Here is a 19,677-nt window from a genome sequence, read left to right as displayed (position 1 = left end):
CTGCAGTACCTAAACCAGCCACTACACTCTAAATGTATGGCCTATCGGGTGAATTCCCTGTAGGGCATCTGCAGCAGATGGGCCCCCAGCTCACCCTGGCATGACTTAGTACACTATTATATTGCATCTCAAACATACAAGGATTCAGTATAATATATTGGGCAGATAATCTAAAAAAATTACTCAGTTTATTTTTATATACTGTAGACACACTGGGTGGTTGAGATGACTTCAAAGTAAAAAGTAACACTAGGTTCACAGTAAGAGAGGCAGACCACTAAATCAGCTGGTATACACTGGGCCCTGTGGACCCCATTTTTTAAATTGAAACCGATGGAGTCTCTGACTCCATCCTCAGTTTTTTAGTCAAACTGCAGAGGACCCAATCATCTTGTAGAATTTTTCTGCTGCTGTTTGGACTCACAGAGATAAGAGGGCCCTAGTTCAAGGCAAAAGTCAGCTAGTGGACTACTGACAGGACCCTAGAAAAAAAACAGTCAGAGGAAGCACTAGACTGCAAGATACTACTGAAAAATACATTTCTACTGGTGACTTTTTAGGAATTTGCAAATGAGTGTCAATTAATATTTGCATGTAGCTGTATAGTGTGCACCATTATTAGGAATGGCTGGGCCCTAAGGTGAACATTTGACATGGGGGGACCCCCCTTGTCCCTGACTGACCCATCCTCCTCTCCCCACCCCAGAGTATAATGATCGGAGACCCAGGGCAGGATACATACATAAACACAAATGTTACTTACCTCTCCTGGGCTTCGGCACACTCTCCACTGATTTTGGCCATGTTCAATGATGGATAAGACATCACATGAGCCTGGCCTGTGTTGCGACGCATAATGACGCAGGCCCGGTCCACATGATGTCTGGCACATCATCAAATAGGCCTGAAGCCTGCCAGAGCGCAGGACAGGTAAATAACAGTGTCTTTTATGTTACTTCACATTCCCTGGGCTTCCAATCATTATACTTTGGTATAATGATAGCAGTATCTCACTTACCGATCCCTGCTCCTGATCACAGCCGCCTCCACTTCCTGTGAGCAGGAGAGGTGATTGGTAAGTAAATAGGGCCCGTTACCTGCTGGGGTTACTCCAGCAGGTAGCAACCTGTTTAAAAAAACAAAAACAAACAAAAAAAACATAGGGGGCCCGCCAAGCCCCACTAATGTCCTGGGCCTTGTGACCGCAGCTATCCTGGTAGTTATATCACTGGGTACCATAATGAATTCTATCGGTGGGCCATACGCATTCCAGTCCAATACTATGGATAACTCTTTGAACTTTTAGTTGTTCACAGAATCAAATATGGTTGTTACAGTCTTTCCATTCTGTCCTGCAGATTGGCCTCTTTGACCTGGAAGTGAACTGTCTGACAAAGATCTTATTCAGTGCCCTGGTGGTTGTTTCTCTGGTCATGGTGACTCTACAGCATTTTGCTGGTCGCTGGTATCTGCAGATCCTCCGCTTTCTGCTCCTCTTTTCTAATATCATTCCCATAAGGTAAGTGGTTACAGTTATGAAGAATGTCATTTGCTGTCCTCTTATATTTTACAACACATGTGAAATGCTCAAAATACACAGAACAGTATACACAGTAAAGAGTTATCTCATTGTGATGTACTTTTTAGACTAATGTCGTCCTGACATTAATTAGCTGTCCAATGGCTTTTTGGGGTATATATAATGTTGCAATTACTTAAAGTAAGCCCCTACCCCAACCGTACATCTGTTTGATAATTTAGGCCTAAATGACCGAAAACATTCCAACCACATTTAATTCCCCTATCAGTTTATTCCTGTATATATGGCGGTATTTCTACAGGCAAATAGTCCAGCAAGATTCAGTCACTGACAGCAAGCAACGATCTTGATCTTTTGTGTGAAATTAGAAAGCTAAATATATTCGAAAGCTGACGAACTAGCAATATGCTGTGATTCAGCTAGACCTACATACAACTAGAAAAAGCCTATAATTTATCGGTGTGTCCATATCTGTGTTGGAACCTTCATTAACAGTGTCCATCATAGATCTGGCCAAAAATGCTTGGCCCCATAAAAAAAGCCCAATGGACCACTTTATAGTCTATTTGGGCACCATTGGTGTTTAGCAATAGGTGATGTATGGTATCTTGCACTTCTATGATTCATTGGCACAAATGTGAACAGAACCTAAAGGATCATTTTAGGGTAGCAGGGTATTAGGTTATTGAATGATATAGGAAATGCCAAAGTGAAATGAGGTTCCTTATCGAAACAGTGGTCTTTGCCATGCAACTGCTAAAACAAGATGTTGTAGTTCTGTAACTGCTAGAAAGCCACAGGTTGAAGAGCACTGATACAGAGACTGCAGTGTCCATTAACTCTTCAAATTCTCCATCATGCAGCTTGCGGGTGAATCTGGACATGGGGAAAATTGTATACAGTTGGATGATCCGCAGAGACCCCAAGATCCCAGGAACAGTAGTCCGATCTAGTACAATCCCGGAGCAGCTTGGACGAATCTCCTACTTATTGACTGATAAAACGGGTGAGAGCCAGTATCATCGGGGAGATTTCTACAAATGGGTGGAGAAAGAGAAATGTAAGCTAGACTGTAAATGAAAGTATTACTGTACTACAGGTAACAGAGGGCAGTAATGGTGCAGGAGAGAAGCGAGAGATGTTATATTTTACTTAGAATTCCCTGTCTAGCCTATGAACCGTGATATTATTGTAATGCTGTATTTTGTAGGGACCCTGACCCAGAATGAGATGGTCTTTAAACGTCTTCACCTGGGTACTGTGGCCTATGGAGTGGATTCAATGGATGAAGTGCAGAGTCACATATTCAGTGTATACACACAGGTATGTCGTATTGAAGAATGTCATTATAATATACAGCAATGTAGACCTGAGCCAGCTTTGTACCCACTGCTTGCGTTGCCTGGTGTAAGAATTCAGGTTATCAACACATGAGATTGTGTTACGAATTGGGAGCTCTTGTGGTCTGAAAGCTTGTGGTGTGTGCACACCATAAATGTGAGAAGCTTTGTGTCAAGTGCTGCGATATGACTTTTCTGTGTTATATATGGTTTCAATGGCGTCAGCACATGAGCCGCAGTTAAGCCGTGTGGCCTGCCTGTGAGTGCACTGTATGATAAATGCTGTAATCGTTCACATGAAAGGTAGTGGATAACAGGACACAAAGAGAATGAGATTTATGAGTAACCTGGGAGAGAAGTGCTGCTTATTACACATGCGCCATCTTGGACCCCCCAATTTTGTTCAGCTGTTGACAAGTGAATTAAGAGGCTGATTCTGTTATGTGTAATGAGAAGCATTTCCTTCCACTGTAGATCTGATTCATAGCTTCCATTACTATTTCCATTCAGTCACCTTTTGACCTGGAAGTGAAACTTTTTTGTGCTCCTCCTGACACCAGAGGTTAACAGATCAGGAAGCACAGCCCTGTGTCCGCTGCATGACCAGCCTAATTAAGTAATTGTCTAATTACTCCAGGAGTTTGGAGGCAAAAACTAAAAATAGTCAAACATATCTCACAGAAACGCGTTGGATAGTTCAACATTCAACATCTGCTTTACATTTCCATTAATCATATCCATAAAGGGCTGCTTGGCTCCTGACTGGAGGGTCACTCGCTCACACAATGTGTTTCTAATGCAGCGTATAACCTGACAGCTTTATTATGAACATTTGATCCAGCTCCTGCCGCCACAGAGTCATTTCTTTCATAGTCATGTGAATTTGTGTTTTATTCCTGAATATCAACCAAACAATTTACAAACCATTGGTTAATAGCGGCACATGTATCAACAGTGTCAAAGACGTTGTTTGCAAGTCTGTATACTGTAGCAAATTCTACGTAATTTACTATAAAACACTAATTTTAGTATTTTTATTTTATGATACAATAAATAAAAGGCAAGAAACCATATAGATTGGTGCAGATATCTTTGTATTGTTTGGCCCTTTAACAACCAGTGTTGTGAGAAAAATGTTTGGTTCAGGGATTAATCTGTATAGGAGGCCAGTCTAAAGGGAGAAATCAGATACCCACTTGCTGTTGTGGGTATCATCAAATCAGTTACTGATAATATTAGGGAGGTGCCACACCGAATACCGAACGCAGATATATCATGTACAGTCACTACTAATAAGTGAGACAGTGAATAATTCCAGGTTATTTTTCATTACTAATGGGGTTTATCAATACTGAGAGAGTGACACATTATGTACCTGGGTGTAGTTATAAGGGTGGTGACAATATTTAGAACTTTTGACTTTCAGACCCCATATCTCACCATTCACTACAGCTTGGAACGTGAGACTACCATCATTTTATAGACAATCATCTTGGCTATCTCATACATAAATTTGACTTGTAACTATTTAGCTTAGGATTAGTTATGAAGATTCTTTTCATGTAACTGCATTGTAAGGCTGGGTTCACGCTACCGTGTGCGTTTACAATTTCCATAAATTTAAATGGGATATTATGTTGTTATATTATGTTATGCTGCATGTAGGATTTTTCTGTCCACTTGAAAAATCAGACATTGTTGTAAACGGACACTTAAGGACACACACGGACACTAAAGAACACAACATAATATCCCATTTAAATTAATGGAAATTGTAAACGGACACAGCTAGTGTCCATTGCTAAAATCTTGCGTGGACATTAGCTACAGACATTCGCTGTTGGACACCTACGGTAGAGTGAACCCACCCTTACTGTTTTGCTCCTGATACTGGAAAAATCTTTTTCTTCTTGTATATTACAAATTACAACCTGTTCTCATATTCCTTAATAGTTCAGTATGTTATTAGGTTGGTTCCCAAGTTAAAGATCACTGGTTCATATTGAGGATCAGCCATGAAAAAGATTTCCAAAGAAAAGAGTAACAGCATCAACGAGCTCATCCATAGCGGTCTTTCTGCTTAGAAAATTTCCAAACTGCATCATGTGAGTGCCAAGACAGTTGGAAGAATACAAAATGGAGACTGTGCATCCATTCGAAAGCCAAGAGGTGGATGTCCAGGCAAAATATCAGAGTCAACAAGTTGACTCCTCACAAGGTCTATACGTTCTGAAGGGACAAACAAGGCAGTGGAGGTGGATTGTATGCCTCATAATAGTGAATGGGGATAATGTCACTACCTAAGGAGAGACCACCTTCTCAGGCGTGTGGAGTCTTACAAAAAACTATTTTAGTTACACTGTGGAGATTATGAGAAAAATATGCAAATCTGTTTCCCAAGATGTGTATAGGGAGGCAGTGCCTCTGTTTGCTGCCCTTTAGGGGTAGCTCCCTTGAACATCATGCCCGACTTTCCAACAAGCCTTTACTGCAATGATGCGGGATTTTGCCAAGTCATTATCCCAGCTGTGGACAGCGCTGTTTTGATCTGGTTAGATCTCTTCAGCACAGTGTAGGGAAAACTGACTTGGAAGAGGTGAGAGACTTCTAGACCAGGTTATGGGGATAATGTCACTCCCTAAGGAGAGACCACCCTCTCAGGCTTGTGGAGTCTTACAAAAAGCCATTTTAGCTCCACTGGGGGGGGGGGGATTATGGGAAAATTATGCAAATCTGTTTCCCAAGATGTAAATAGGGAAACAGTGCCTCTGTCTGCTGACCTCTAAGCCTTTCTTGTTGGAAAGTCGGGCATGATGTTAAAGGGAGCTACCCCTAGAGGGCAGCAAACAGAGTCACTGTTTCCCTATTTACATTTTGGGAAACAGATTTGCACATTTTTCTCATAATAGTGAAATCACTGATGTCCATGCAAGCACCATGCATGCACGTTACACAAGTCTGGAATGGTTGCCTGAAAATAGGTGAAGAAGCCTCGACTTCAATGTCAATTGCTCGACTTTGCAAAAAGTACGAAAAATTAACAGTAGAAGATTGGACACGGGTTATTTGGAGTGATGAGATGAAAGACAATAAGCTGGGCTCTGATGTGTTCAAATGATTCTGGAAGAAACAAGGGAAAGGGGGCTAACGTATTGAAAAGCTGAAGGAACTGTCACGTTCGGTCGAGGAAACCTGATAACATGGGGTTGTTTCACAGCCAAACATTAGATACTTAACGAGGAACAATAGTGGTCTCAGTGCTGAGCTATATGCAAGTATCCTACAAGATGAGTTATTTCATACATTCGAATACTATGGGTATGAAAAGGATGACCTAGTTTTCCAGCAGGACACGACGCATACATCGAGATTAGCAAAGAAATGGTTCAATGACAATAAAGTAGAGGTGCTACCTAGACCTCAAGCCAATCGAACACTTGTGGGTAGAGTTAAAGAAAAAGCTCTATTCATACTCAGGTGAGTCGACCAGTATGCACCAACTTTGGGAACGTGTAGAAGAGACCTGGCCTTAGATTTTGGTCGAAACATGCTTGAATATGATCGAGACCATTCCCAGAAGGATTCAGGCAGTGTTGAAAGCCGAAAATGAATTTATAAAATGCTAACAAAATGATAAAAAATAAAATTTAGATTTTTAGGAGCAAAACAGTAAGAATATATGACAAGAATCTGCATAACTAATCATATGCTAAATAGTTACAAGTAAAATTTATGTATGAGATAGCCAAGATGATCGTCTATAAAATGATGGTAGTCTCATGTAGTGTATGTAACTATGTAGCTGTAGTGGATGGTGAGATATGGAGCCTGAGAGTCAAAAGTTCAAAACATTGTTACCCTTTTTCTAATCATGGCATGTACTTTGGAGTAGTCACAGTCATGGCTGTATTTGTTCCCTTGAAATTTTTCCAGAAAATGAAGTATTTTTCCCCAGAGAATTATTCCAATTATACATATTTTGTTATACACATGTTTAATTTTTGTGTGTATTGGAACAACACAAAAAAAAAAAAAATAAAAATAAAAATGGGACATAACTTCACACAAAATTATTTCCAGGCTATTAAAATTCTTTCCAGGCTATTTCTCATTACTGGCCATGTTACCAGCAAAATTTTGTACTCTAGCACTGCAGGGCATCTTTATATTAAAGGCTTTTCAAAAGCGGATTGACTTTTTTCAAGCTTTCTTTTTTTCTTTTTAACTAGGCAGTTACCTGCCGGCAGGGGTGAACCTACCCCTTTCGCCGCCCGAGGCGAACTACAGAAAGCCGCGCCCCCCCACCCCGGTGGAGGGGGCGGAGCAAAGGGGGCGTGGCGGATCGAGGGGCGGGGCTTAGCGCCATTCGCAGGCAGAGAGCAGGCACAGAGAAGACCTGCTCTCTGCCTGAGCGTGAGGGGAGGCTGCTGGAGGAGCGCTGCTCCAGTGGGCTCCCCAAACCACCGCTCGGTGCTAATCCAGTCCAGGACAGCTTGTCCTGGACTGGCTTAGATAATCAAAAATGCCGCCCTCCCTGGGGTCCTGACATAGCGCCGCCTGAAGCGCTCGCTTCAGGTCGCCTCATGGGAGGTGCGGCGCTGGCTACATGTTATTGTAGAGTAATTTTGTGGCACTCATGGCTTTCTGAATTGCTGGTTAATTTTAGGTGTGTATCCTTTATACTGGCCTACCCTGTCATAACTGTTTTTATATTGACCTCTCTTCAGCCATCTCAGGATCCTCCACCGCAGAAAGGCACCACTACAAAAGTAAGGAAGACAATGAGCAGCCGTGTTTATGAAGCTGTGAAAGGGATTGCCCTTTGCCATAATGTCACCCCCTCCTATGAGTCTAATGGTGTGACAGACCAGGCCGAGGCAGAGCGGCAATTCGAAGATTCCTGTCGGGTTTACCAGGCGTCCAGCCCTGATGAGGTAAAGTCTCTTTTCTGTTTCAATGATTTTTATTAAAGTATTTAAAGAAAGACAGAACAGACTATTGTATTGTAGACAAGACACACAATAAGCATCTGCGTTGTTACCCAAAAGCTGTATAACATCTCAGATGGGAAAGTCATTTTTCATAATTGTGAAGAACCTTTGATCAGTGGTCCTGAACTTCACCTTCAGTCTAATCCTGCATCTGCCATTTGTTATTAGCTATAGATAAATATACCCATAAAAAGGTGGAATGTCTTTTAAAAATTTGACAGATTACTTGCCTGAATTTGTTACCTTTGCAGATTTTGAAACCTGGCTTTAAAGATGACTTATCACGTTGCCTGAGATGTCTATTTTGGTAAAATTTGTATTCCTCATGAAGTACATTTCTATAGCACCTTTTTTAAGGCTACATTCACATTTGTGGTGGAGACGCTGTTGCAATGCCTAGCTGAAATGGGTAGACGAAAAAAGTTGTGCATGCATGACTTTTTAAGCCACCCTTATAGTCAGTGGTGTCTTTTGGGTTATGTAATCACTATTTTAGTGGTCCAGTTCTCTGGTCCTGTGATGGACCAGAACAACGGACAGGTTACACTAGTATAAGCCTAGCGTTAGAGTTTTGTGGAACATCTTTTTTCCTTAAAGCTCTGTGCTGTGCCATTTCTTTGTTATTTGTGCTGGAAATGTATGGATCAGTTGTAAACTGGGTGTTACTATTTGTCTTGTTAAAGGGGTATGTCCCTGCAGTTTAACACTTTTAGCTTTTATTGGACCGTGTCAGACTATGTATCACCCAGCTGTCACTGGAATATATTTCTTGAAGCAATAACAGAGGGATAACATAATGAAGTGTTATAAAATAAGATGAAACTGAGTTGTTATACTATGAAGTATTTACTAAAATATATATGTATTCAGTGGAAGGGGGGTGATAGGTGGTCTTCCAAGGAAAACCTATTAAAAGCGGTAACATTCGGGCCCAGGACCCCGAGGGGGCCCCAAAGGTTCCTCTGCCACATAAAATTCATCATTATTTTAAATGGCGCAAGGTAGGTAGGGGCCCATTTACAGATTTTGCACTGGGGTCCATGAGTTGTAAGATAGACCTCCGCACCTGTAGCTTTCATTGTTTCCTACGCGGACTGTTTATGTTCTGCATTATAAATTCTCCTGGAAGTCGCCTTGTAGCATTACTTATCTGTAAGTATCTGTCTGAAGTCTGCCACTGCTTGTCTATTACCATATCCAGGAAGGTGAGATTCTGAATTAAGTACAAAATTGTTTATTCTGTATCTCCTTACCCTCAAATTTTTACCAGTTGGCATAAAATTCATTTCCTGAGACAGAAGGCAGGATTTCCTAAATTTGTTTCCTCTGAGAAGCCCCTGTCCTGGGCTATCTGTTACAGCCCCCTGGGCAGAGCAGTCGCTGCTACAGTAAACGGATACAAATAGATGGAAGATAAGGAACTCAAGTACTCAGTTAACCAGCTGCTGTGTTATTCCACCCAAGGAATCTCATTTACTCTGGGATTTCATCTTAGCCCTTCTTATGGACATTGCTTGTCTCTGGCAGGAAGAGAATTATCAAACTTCATTATTAATAACCCTCTGTTTATATATTAATGACATATTCAGAAAGTTTCTGTGGGTTTCCTGTAAATTAAAGTAAAAGGGAATCCATGGGTGGATTAGTGTCCTAAAACTGCTTACAGCCAGGTCTGTTCACCCAGGGGTTCCTAAAAAATAAAGTAAAATGAAATTAAAATCAGACCTCAAAGGGTTAACTATATTTAAATTTGTTGACCATTAAAGTTCTTGCAGAAATAATTACAAGTTTAGGAGCGTTTTAAAAATTTTCTCTAACCATCTTAGGGTCTTGATTTGTTGCCAGTGGATACAACCATCAACGCAGGCACTTTCTACGGTCTGGTGTTTGTCATTTCCTTTTTGTGGCCGGGTTGTGAGGCATCAATACTACATACATGAGAAGATAACCTGTGCTCAATAAGAAAGTCAGGACTGAGTCCCTGACCGTATAAATATTTCTGCATCCATGGATATATCTAATGACAAGCCAATCGAGACAAAAGATTATCACCTCTGAGATGGCCAGGAAAAATCTTTAAAACTCTGCAAAATTCTTTATACTTGCAAAAATATTTAACTTTAGATTATCTACAAATTTAAATCTGGTTCTATTCACAGGAAACCCCCTGGACAGCTGGTCACACACATTAGATTTTAGACTGCTGTAGTGTCTGATATTGGACTGTCTGCTAATGGTTGGTTGTACATAAACCTACAAAGCTTCATCCCACACAGCCAACTATCAACTAACTAAATCTGTTGTGTTGGACTTTTTTCAGCTGTGATCTGTTGTGTATGGACTAGACTGACAGACCTGTATTCTTGTATTGTGGGCATGTATCTGTTCTATAATACATACCCACAAACTCCACACCATTTCGTGTTTTCAGCTTTTTATTAACATCGACTTACTGTCATCTATGAATTTTCAGTGTCTGGGGTGGTCGAAGGTTTCTTGAAAGGTTCACAATTGTTTGTTTTTGGTCAGTCGGCTGTACGTACGACTAACCAACCAACCACAGTTCATTTCAGATGAGGGATGGGAGTCTAATCTAATGAGCATCACCAGCTTTAGGGTGGGCTCACATGTTCAGGTTTTCACCTACAATTTTTGAAGCCAAAACCAGGAGCAGAGTGAAAGAAAGAGGAAAGGAAGCATCAAATGTCAACCATGTCAACCTATCCTAAATTTGTACTCCTTTTATGATCCTCACTTGGTTCAGGTTTCAGAAATTGCATCTGAAAACTTGAGCACAGCCTCGGCTCTCATTGCCCTCCCCTCTGGTGCCCCTGGGCATGTGTAGTACGTTTCGTTAGTGAAATGAAGGTCAGTACAATATGGCTGTGCAGGTGCTCATGTCGGGCAGGTTGGTTTAAGATGCTAAAACACTGATGCATAAGCTTGTGTTGACAAGATCCCGTTCATGGTTGTTGTAATTGTATATTTGTGTGCTAATGTCCAGAACTATATTTTAGCACACATAATATATCTTTTATATTTGTGGCTATAGCTATATCTGCTTCATATCCTTATCAACAGCCATATTCTAATATGATTATACATGTTCATGTTATGTTATTTGATTAGTGTATGATCTTGACAGCCACAGAATTACAAGCCATCTTTAATATTCTCATTACAAAGACATTTAAACAGTGATAGACTTATGTGTGAGCCCCCTCTAGTGGCAGTTCTGTGTATCTGCAGCAGGTATACTCTCCAAAGGTTAAATGTCAACCATCATTAAATTAAACACAGGTTATCAGTTTAGTGGAACAAAATAGAAGTTTTGGACTCTGGCCTCCCTACAGTTCACAATATAAAGATATGGCTTCAATCATAAGGCAAATGATTAATCAAATATTATTCCCCACATTTGTGACTTGGGGGAGCGTGCAATAAGAATGAGGTGAGAAATTTATTGGGACATGTGAAGCGTTTCCTGGATTTCTCAGAATGTATTTACTTGAAACATGTGGCATTAATTGCCTTTCTCTATCCTGTATACACATCTGCATTGTTTTCAGGCTCAGGAAGGAAGTGGAGAATATAAACTATTCTTTAATTGAACTCCATCCTTTTAATCTAAAGGAATTATGTTGAGATGGCATTAAACAAATGGAGGGTGTAATAAATTGTTAGGACACTAAAGGAGGAATAAAATAATAGGTTACAAATAACTATGTAACGGGTGGAGGATCATAAATAGATTTGGGATTGTCATTATTACAGTTTTCACAAATGGTAGTTTTATCGTTTTACATGAATAAGCTGTAAACATTGCCAAGTGCTATTAAATATTGACATTGGGAAGCAAGAATTATAAGCCAGAGCCACTTAAACAAGGGGTCTCACTATGACCCAGTTGAAGGTGTAATACATGGCAGACCCTCCATATAATGTTACATTTTCCTTGCAGCCGCTGATCACTGTAGCCAGATCCATGGTGATCTGCTTCAAGTTAAGTTAAAGAGGTTGTCTTCACGAAACCTTTCCAATAGATTTTCTTATGAGATCATGTATTTCACTAGGAGGACATTGAAGAAAAAGCTAATTATTCTTCCTGTGAAATTAGCCTCATTATGTGGATACAAAGTTATATGTAGCTTGTATGAAATCTGGTGCAAAAAAATGTTACCATGTGTAGATAGCAGCTGCTTATCAACAAGAACAGTCAGTCATTGTTGTGGTCATAAAGCTGCATTGTCTCTTGCTGTGTATCACCTTGCTGACTCCATAGTTTTGACCTTTCACCTTTCCTGCTCATAGGTGGCCCTGGTACAATGGACTGAGAGTGTTGGGCTGACACTGGTTGGAAGAGATCAGTCTTCAATGCAGCTGAGGACACCTGGTGGCCAAATCATGAACTTCACCATTCTGCAAATCTTCCCATTTACCTATGAAAGCAAAAGAATGGGCATCATTGTACGGGTGGGTACTCTGTTATGGAGGGACTGTACTTCACTACAGTATATACAGTTTATTTATAGGAGATCTTCTGTAAATATGGGTTGATAATTGCAGGAAGAATGATTTGCAACGCCCTTACATAATTTTGTTCTGTTTCTTTAACTTTTTTCCAATCTTTGTTTTCTGTTTGCTGTTAGCAAATAGGAACATTGTGCAGATTTCTAAGCAAAATGCATCAAACTTCCTGTGTAATTCGTTCTGAAACAGTCTAATGCCTTGCACCACATTTATCACGTTTATTTAAGCGCTTTTTACAACTTGTATAAATTAAAAGGTATGGTCAACGCCTCAACACTATGTACCAAACATGCCTATCAGTTTGTCTGCCCCATTGTTTAGAGGCTGAAAAAAAGTACTAAATTTATTATATTCACAGTTAAGGATTTTATATTTGTTTCCAGTCTAATTCCCTGTATCATTGCTTTCAGTGGTAACCTGTGCCATGGATTTCACAAACCAGTTAAGGAGAAAGTTAAACCCGTTAAGGACAGAGAGCACAGATCATCCCCAGAAAGCTGTGGCTCACCCTTTACTGTCTGTTATTGTCTGTTTGAAGTTACCCTTAGGATTGGTTATAGGCAGCACCAAAGCAAACCCGCGGATAACCACATTTACTGAGCAAATGTTTGTGTGACCGTTTGTTCCTGATGGTTGCCCCAGGGAAACATGAATATTACTGCAGGAAGTTCCTGTGTATTAGACACAAATCACTGACATATAAATATATTATTATAATAATAATTATAATATATTAGCAGGTGGACCCGGCTTCGTACGGGTATATTTAATTTTTTATTTGTGTAGTGGTCCCATATGAATTGTCCAGTTTTGCAATGGTGTATTTTGTATATCGTTTGTATGTTTCCATAAGCATCTCAATTCGGATATCAGTGAAAAACCTGCGATCGGTTGTTGGAGACCTGGAGTAAAGCTGTGTGTATGTGACCTTGTGTAACAGTGTCATCCACAGCGCCCTGCCCCTTTAAAGCTGACATAAGGCAGTGAAGAAAAATGGCTGGGTTGCTATGGAAACCTGGAGTAAAACTCTAATATGTGTTACTCTGTGCAGAGCTGTGTATCTAATCCTCTGGCGTGTAGTATTGTGTGCAGTGGTGCGTATCTAACCCTCTGGCGTGTGGAATTGTGTAAAAACGCGTGTATCTAATCTTTGGGCGTGTGCTATTGTGTGCAGTGACGCGTATCCTCCATCGTGTGGTATTGTGTAAAGACATACGTATCTAATCCCTCGGTATGTGGAAGTGTGTACAGACGTACATATCTAATCCTTTGGCATGTGTAACTGTGTATAGACGCACGTATCTAATTCTGCAACATGTGGTATTGTGTAAAGACGTGTGTATCTAATCCTGTGACTTGTGTAACTGTGTATAGATGCACGTATCTAATCCTCTGGCGTGTAAAACTGTGTGAAGAAGCGCATAGCTAATCCTCCGTCATGTGGAATTGTGTGTAGATACACGTATCTAATCCTGTGGCATGTGTAAATGTGTGCATTGGTGCGTACCCAATCCTCCAGCATGTGGTATTGTGTGCACTTGTGCATAGCTAATCCTGTGGCATGTGGAACTGTGTGCAGTGGTGCGTATCTAATCCTCTAGCATGTGGTACTGTGTGCAGATGTACATATCTAATCCCTCGAACGGCGTGCGGTATTGTGTGAAAACGCAAAATCTATTCCTCTGGCGTGTGATACTGTGTGCAGATGCTCGTATTTAATCCTTTGGCATGTGGAACTGTGGGCAGATGCATGTATCTAATCCTCCGGCATGTGGAACTGTGTGCAGACGCACATATCTAATCTTACAGCATGTGTTACTGTGTGCTGACTTGTGTATATAATCCTCCAGCGTGTGTACTATGTAAAGATGCGCGTATCTAATCCTCCCACATGGGGTACTGTGTCCTGACATGCGTATTTAATCCTCTGGCATGTGGTACTGTGTGCAGACGCGTATATGTAACCCTCCCCGTGTGGTATTGTGTGCAGACGTGCGTATTTAATCTTCCATTGTGTGCAGATGCACGTATCTAATCCTCCAGCATGTGGTATTGTGTGTAGTGGCGTGTATCTAATCCTCCGGCGTGTGATATTGTGTGCAGTGGCGCGTATCCATTCATCTGGCATGTGATATTTGTGCGAAGGCATGCATATCTAATCCTTCGGCTTGTGGTACTGTGTGCATATGCACATATCTAATCCTCCAGCCAGCATGTGGTACTGTGTGAAGATGCGCGTATCTATATCTAATCCTCTGGCATGTAGAACTGTGTGCAGATGTGCGTATCTAATCCTCCAGCGTATGGTACTTTGTGCAGATGCATGTATCTAATCCTCTGGCATGTGAAACTTTGTGCAGACGCGCATATCTAATCTGTTGGCGTGTGTTACTTTGTGCAAACGCACACATCTATTCCTCTAGTGTGTAGAACTGTGTGCAGACACGTGTATCTAATCCTCTGGCATGTGGAACTGTGTGCAGACGCGCGTATCTAATCCTTTGCCTTTTGGAAATGTGTGCAGACGCGCGTATCTAATCTTTCGGCTTGGATATCAGTGTTGGATTGTACATGTGGAGTGACCGTGTGTATGGCAGTTGAAATATGAGTGAAATACCGGTACTTGCAGGTTTGTTTTGGCTAATGTGGGGTCAGGGTTTTGGGAAAGCTGTATCTCTGGAACAGTACATTCGAGTGAGTTGGGTTCTCGTCTTAAACCTTCCGGGACACCTGAAGTATCTGTGTGCCAAATTTGTTAAAGATTGGTCCAGTCGTTTGGTCGCGCATAAAGAACAGACAGACAGACAGAAATTCATTTCTATAAGATAGAGATATATATAAAGACATTCCAAATAATAAAATCTTTAATATGCATCAAAGTACACTATAGCATCCAAAATAAAATACATCTAGCAGTTCTGAGACCAATCGCCATGACTCGTCACAGAAACAGACAAATATCAGCAGAGAAAAATCCTGAATTAAGGACTTTTCTCCCCACTGCTTTCAGTTTGAGATAGGCAAACAACCAACAAACCCCATTATAGTCAAACGACAGAGAGACAAGCGCAACAAGTTTTTTGGTCCCCCTCCCCCCCCCCCCGCTGCCCTGAGTACCTTGCCTAAGCTACACGACAGTCTGTGTAATGTAATGAGGGGAATACCTTGTCCTCTTCCTAAGGCTGACTGACACAGTCCTGGAGGTCAAATGCCCTCCAATAGATGATATTTTTGCTCAAAGTTGTGATACTGAATATCGGTCTTATATGTCTGAACAACGTTGTTTCTAATCTATTTGCTGCCTGCAAATAGATTGCTGCACACCCGACTCAAATAGAGTTATAGAACAATCCATCAACAGCGAACATTGCACAGCAGTTACATAGGAATATTCCAGAGCCATAGTAGCCGATAACACCCACTATTTACTGTAATGACAACTATGGTTATTATTATTGTCATTCTTTGTATGCATGTAAATTTGTTAGTGCAGGGAAAATTACATGGTTGTAGAAAAAATATATTTATCCCCAGTAAATGGAAGTGTGAACAGACCCTTGTTTTTATTTTGGCAAAAGTCAAGGCATGTGAAGGTCGTGGACTGCACTAGTAGAGGTTGTGAAAGATGGTAGATGTTCTGCAACTTTGCCGTCAATGGATAAAAATATTGTTTTCAGAAAACCCAGTGGACCTGAAGAACAGAAACCTGAACGGAGGTTTCTACCTAGTGTGAGCAAAAAGTGCCAGACATTGGCACACTTGTCCTACACCACATTTATGGGTTTAGACACTTTTTGCACCATACATGAAAGGGAGGCATGGCTTAGCAGGAAAAAGATGGAACTTAAAATGTGCCAATATGCACCATAATTTGTGTGCAAAATAAACCAACCAATAAGTGGTTACTGTGGTCAGTCTGTCACCTCTTTAGGTGTCTAGATAATGGACAAGACTAGTAAGTATGGCACGCTGGCCCACAAGGGAGCAGGTGAATCCACCAGCTGTCCATTATACCTATTGGCTGGCCTACATGATGTTTAGGCACAGAGGCAGGCTGGCTACTATCTCTCATCTTATTACTGTCAGTGTGGGACCCCCAGTACCAATTATCTTTCTCCCACAGTTAAGGAAGTAAGAATGAGTCAACAAGCTACTGGGAGGTCCACAGGATAGAAACTGCCCAAGGTGAAGGTTACATATCAGGCTAATATTGAGGATAATGTATGGCAGTTTGTCAATGGGAGGCAGATAATATCTTCATTCAGCTGTAGTGGGCCCCAGGAATGAATTCTACTGGTGGATACCCTAGTCCAACACTTTACAAGATCCAAGTTTGGACCTCTCCCCAGGAGACATGGCTGGTTTAGAAGCAGTCCTCCCAACAACTTAGTGACTGCCATCCAATGCTGTGATCCATTGTAAACATGAGAAAGTTCTAACCTCCCTCTGAACCTCTGCAGAGGAAGTGACTCACATGAGGGTCCGCTGACATACTATTTATGTTGGAGCAACTAGTAAGGCTTTCTACGGCAGCATTAGTGCGCAGGAAGCCGGACTCCACACCATTTCCTACATATATGTCATTAAACACCTTCAATAATAACAGCTTCTCTATGGCTGACTACACCAGCTCTAACCTTTTGTCACCTTTTATCGCTTGTTTAGTGCTCGGCGCAGCCACAAGTACAACACTGTTTATATGCAGCCTGTACAATGTGCTCAGGAATTGTCCTGTATTTAGAATAGAAAGTGCCAGGGTGGTCCTGGTGTATATGAAGACACAAGCACCCTGAAGAATATTTCCTTCTAAAGTATAATCTCTCTCTTTTGTGGCTGTTATGTCCATGTATGTCTCACAGAACAGATAGTTCAAGGTTTCATGAGCTAGGTGACTCAGGTACTTGTAAGACGCTTTCAGTGATATTGTTGGGGGGAGCATTTGTGGTGGGTTATATTTACCATCTTATGATTGTTGGTTGGAAATAACGTGGCATCTGTGACTGTAGTCCTCTACCAGATGTGAACTAAGGTTAGTTTTATATTTGGGCTGATCTACTATAGAATGAGGCCATCAAGTGACATCACTGCCCGGTAAATATGGTTTCCAGCAGTGACCTTAAGCTATATGCAGCTATACAGGAGTATGTCACAACTACGTAGTATATGGAAGATATTTCATGAGCTGCTGTTTGTACATTATAACTGTGGTGTATTATGTTGGTACCAGGTATTCTTGCTCACATTTTTAACCCTTTCTGTACAGGAGGACTCTACCGGAGAGATCACTTTCTACATGAAGGGAGCAGACGTTGTGATGGCGGGTATTGTGCAATATAATGACTGGCTAGAGGAGGAGGTATGTGTCCTGGTGAAGGTGATGTATTTTAAGGCCTCATTCCTGTATTTTAGTCTTGTGAGTGACTCTGTACATGACATTATGTAACACATTACGGGAGTCCCCTTATTCTTAGAACTGAAGTTTCTTTTCAGCAAGTGTGAAAATTTCCTTGAGGCTTCTTAGGTCTCATTCACACAACTTAAATAATGGACAGGAGTCAATGGGTACATACACATGTCTGTTTTTTAATGGACTGTTAAAAAATAGGACAGGACATGTTCTATATTTGTGTTTTCACTGATGGACTCATCTTCAAGTATTAGTGTGTGGCGCAGCAGCCCCATCCACTGTATGTTAGTAATTTTGGGGAACTGCAACTCCACTCATATTAGTTGAATAGGAACAGAGCTGCACATGCTTCCAGTCCACTTACTGATGACTTATACTGTGGATGGACAGCCAGCCAGAAAACATCTGAAAAATAAGTGACACACTAATGGAAAATTACCATTACAAACTGATGGTTTCATCCGTTTTAATGTCTTAATATTTCTAGTTGTAAATCAGTAAATTTTACTTTCTGAATAATGAAGAATTCAGTAAATTTTTAGTATTGTAATATTATCTATTATATTAAAAATACTGCTATATTACGTGTTTCAGTTCTGCCCCACTTTCTGCTTGCTAATAGAAACATTGCAAGTAGAAGCCACACCAAATATGCCAACACATTCAGTAGGCACTGCCCAAATGATTCCAGAGTTCCCACCATTCCTGAGTTATCGCAGTCATTGGTTTCAGCACAGTTATGCTCTCTATTGTTAGGTGGGTGCTCTCAGACTATCTGCTCAAGGACTGCCCACTTGACAGTATAGAGATGAAATAGTGTCCTAAGAGCTGAAATTAACAGAAATGATAGTTCAGGAATGCTGTGGGCCAGAGAAAAAATTCCAGCTGTACCAGAATCAGAGGAGCAGCGCCTATTGAAGGATGATAAGGATTGGAGTCGGTGGAGATAGTAAAAACTATACTGTAAAGAAAAGTGATCAACTGTTGGTCAAAGTACATTCAGGACGTTGTACACCACTTTGAATTATCATTTGTTCCATCAGAAGAATCCCTTTCCTACTGCAGCCCCTTTATTAATAAAATGATCATGGCCAGACTCTTAGGGTGCATTCACACGGAGTAAAATGGAGCGTATTTTGGAGTGCAATTTTACACGTGTAAAAAATTTACGCGCGTATTTTGGAGCGTCTTTTTTTTATACGTGGTGTTTCAGTAGCATTTACAGAGCGGTTTTTGGAGCGTTTACGCGTAAACGCTACTGAAACGCCACGTGTAAAATTACACTGCAAAATACACTCCATTTTACTCCGTGTGAATGCACCCTTAATGTCCTCAGTGACAAGAAATTATCATCAGACAAAGCCGGTGGTTCACCGATTGTCCACATCTGTAGCATTTGCCACTGGTTAAAAAAAAAAATGAAAATTAGAATATCCATGTAATATTTCATTGCAGTATTTCTCCGCCATAGAGGGAGAGTTCTAGTACTGCGCTCTATGATGTTCCCTTGCCCTAATAGTACTTTACTGTGAAGATTGGGACCCCAATAATCCGTTTCCTGCATCTTCAGCAGACTGTAAAATACCCTTTATAGTGATCAGACGAGTAAATTTCTCTTTGTTCTACTGGGAAGCTTTTTTTGGAGGCGGATTCCTGACCAAAAAACTCTGTGTGAACTCAGCCTTAAGGTGTTCATACTGCTCTGACTGGACATTTCTTTTTTCCCAGTGTGGTAATATGGCAAGAGAGGGGCTTAGGGTTCTGGTAGTGGCAAAGAAATCTCTGACAGAGGAACAGTATCAGGATTTTGAGGTAAGACGTCATCCTTTTTTTTTTTTTTTTTTTCATTTTAAAGAAGCTTCTATGAAA

At 40.9% G+C, this 19,677-nt stretch overlaps 1 protein-coding gene across 1 annotated transcript in view; it reads left to right on the top strand.

The window, feature by feature from the left end:
• The window catches only part of ATP9A (ATPase phospholipid transporting 9A (putative)), a 104,642-nt gene that overhangs the window by 57,068 nt on the left and 27,897 nt on the right, over nucleotides 1-19,677 (top strand). The window contains exons 11-17 of the mRNA XM_075276838.1: nucleotides 1,359-1,519; nucleotides 2,404-2,546; nucleotides 2,751-2,863; nucleotides 7,608-7,814; nucleotides 12,183-12,344; nucleotides 17,665-17,757; nucleotides 19,537-19,620. Of these exons, the coding sequence (XP_075132939.1) occupies nucleotides 1,359-1,519; nucleotides 2,404-2,546; nucleotides 2,751-2,863; nucleotides 7,608-7,814; nucleotides 12,183-12,344; nucleotides 17,665-17,757; nucleotides 19,537-19,620 (963 nt within the window). The remainder of the gene's footprint in view (nucleotides 1-1,358; nucleotides 1,520-2,403; nucleotides 2,547-2,750; nucleotides 2,864-7,607; nucleotides 7,815-12,182; nucleotides 12,345-17,664; nucleotides 17,758-19,536; nucleotides 19,621-19,677) is intronic.

The sequence above is a fragment of the Leptodactylus fuscus genome, chromosome 6 (genome assembly GCF_031893055.1).
Source record: "Leptodactylus fuscus isolate aLepFus1 chromosome 6, aLepFus1.hap2, whole genome shotgun sequence".
Lineage (NCBI taxonomy): Eukaryota > Metazoa > Chordata > Amphibia > Anura > Leptodactylidae > Leptodactylus > Leptodactylus fuscus.
This window is presented reverse-complemented; position numbering and strand designations above follow the sequence as displayed.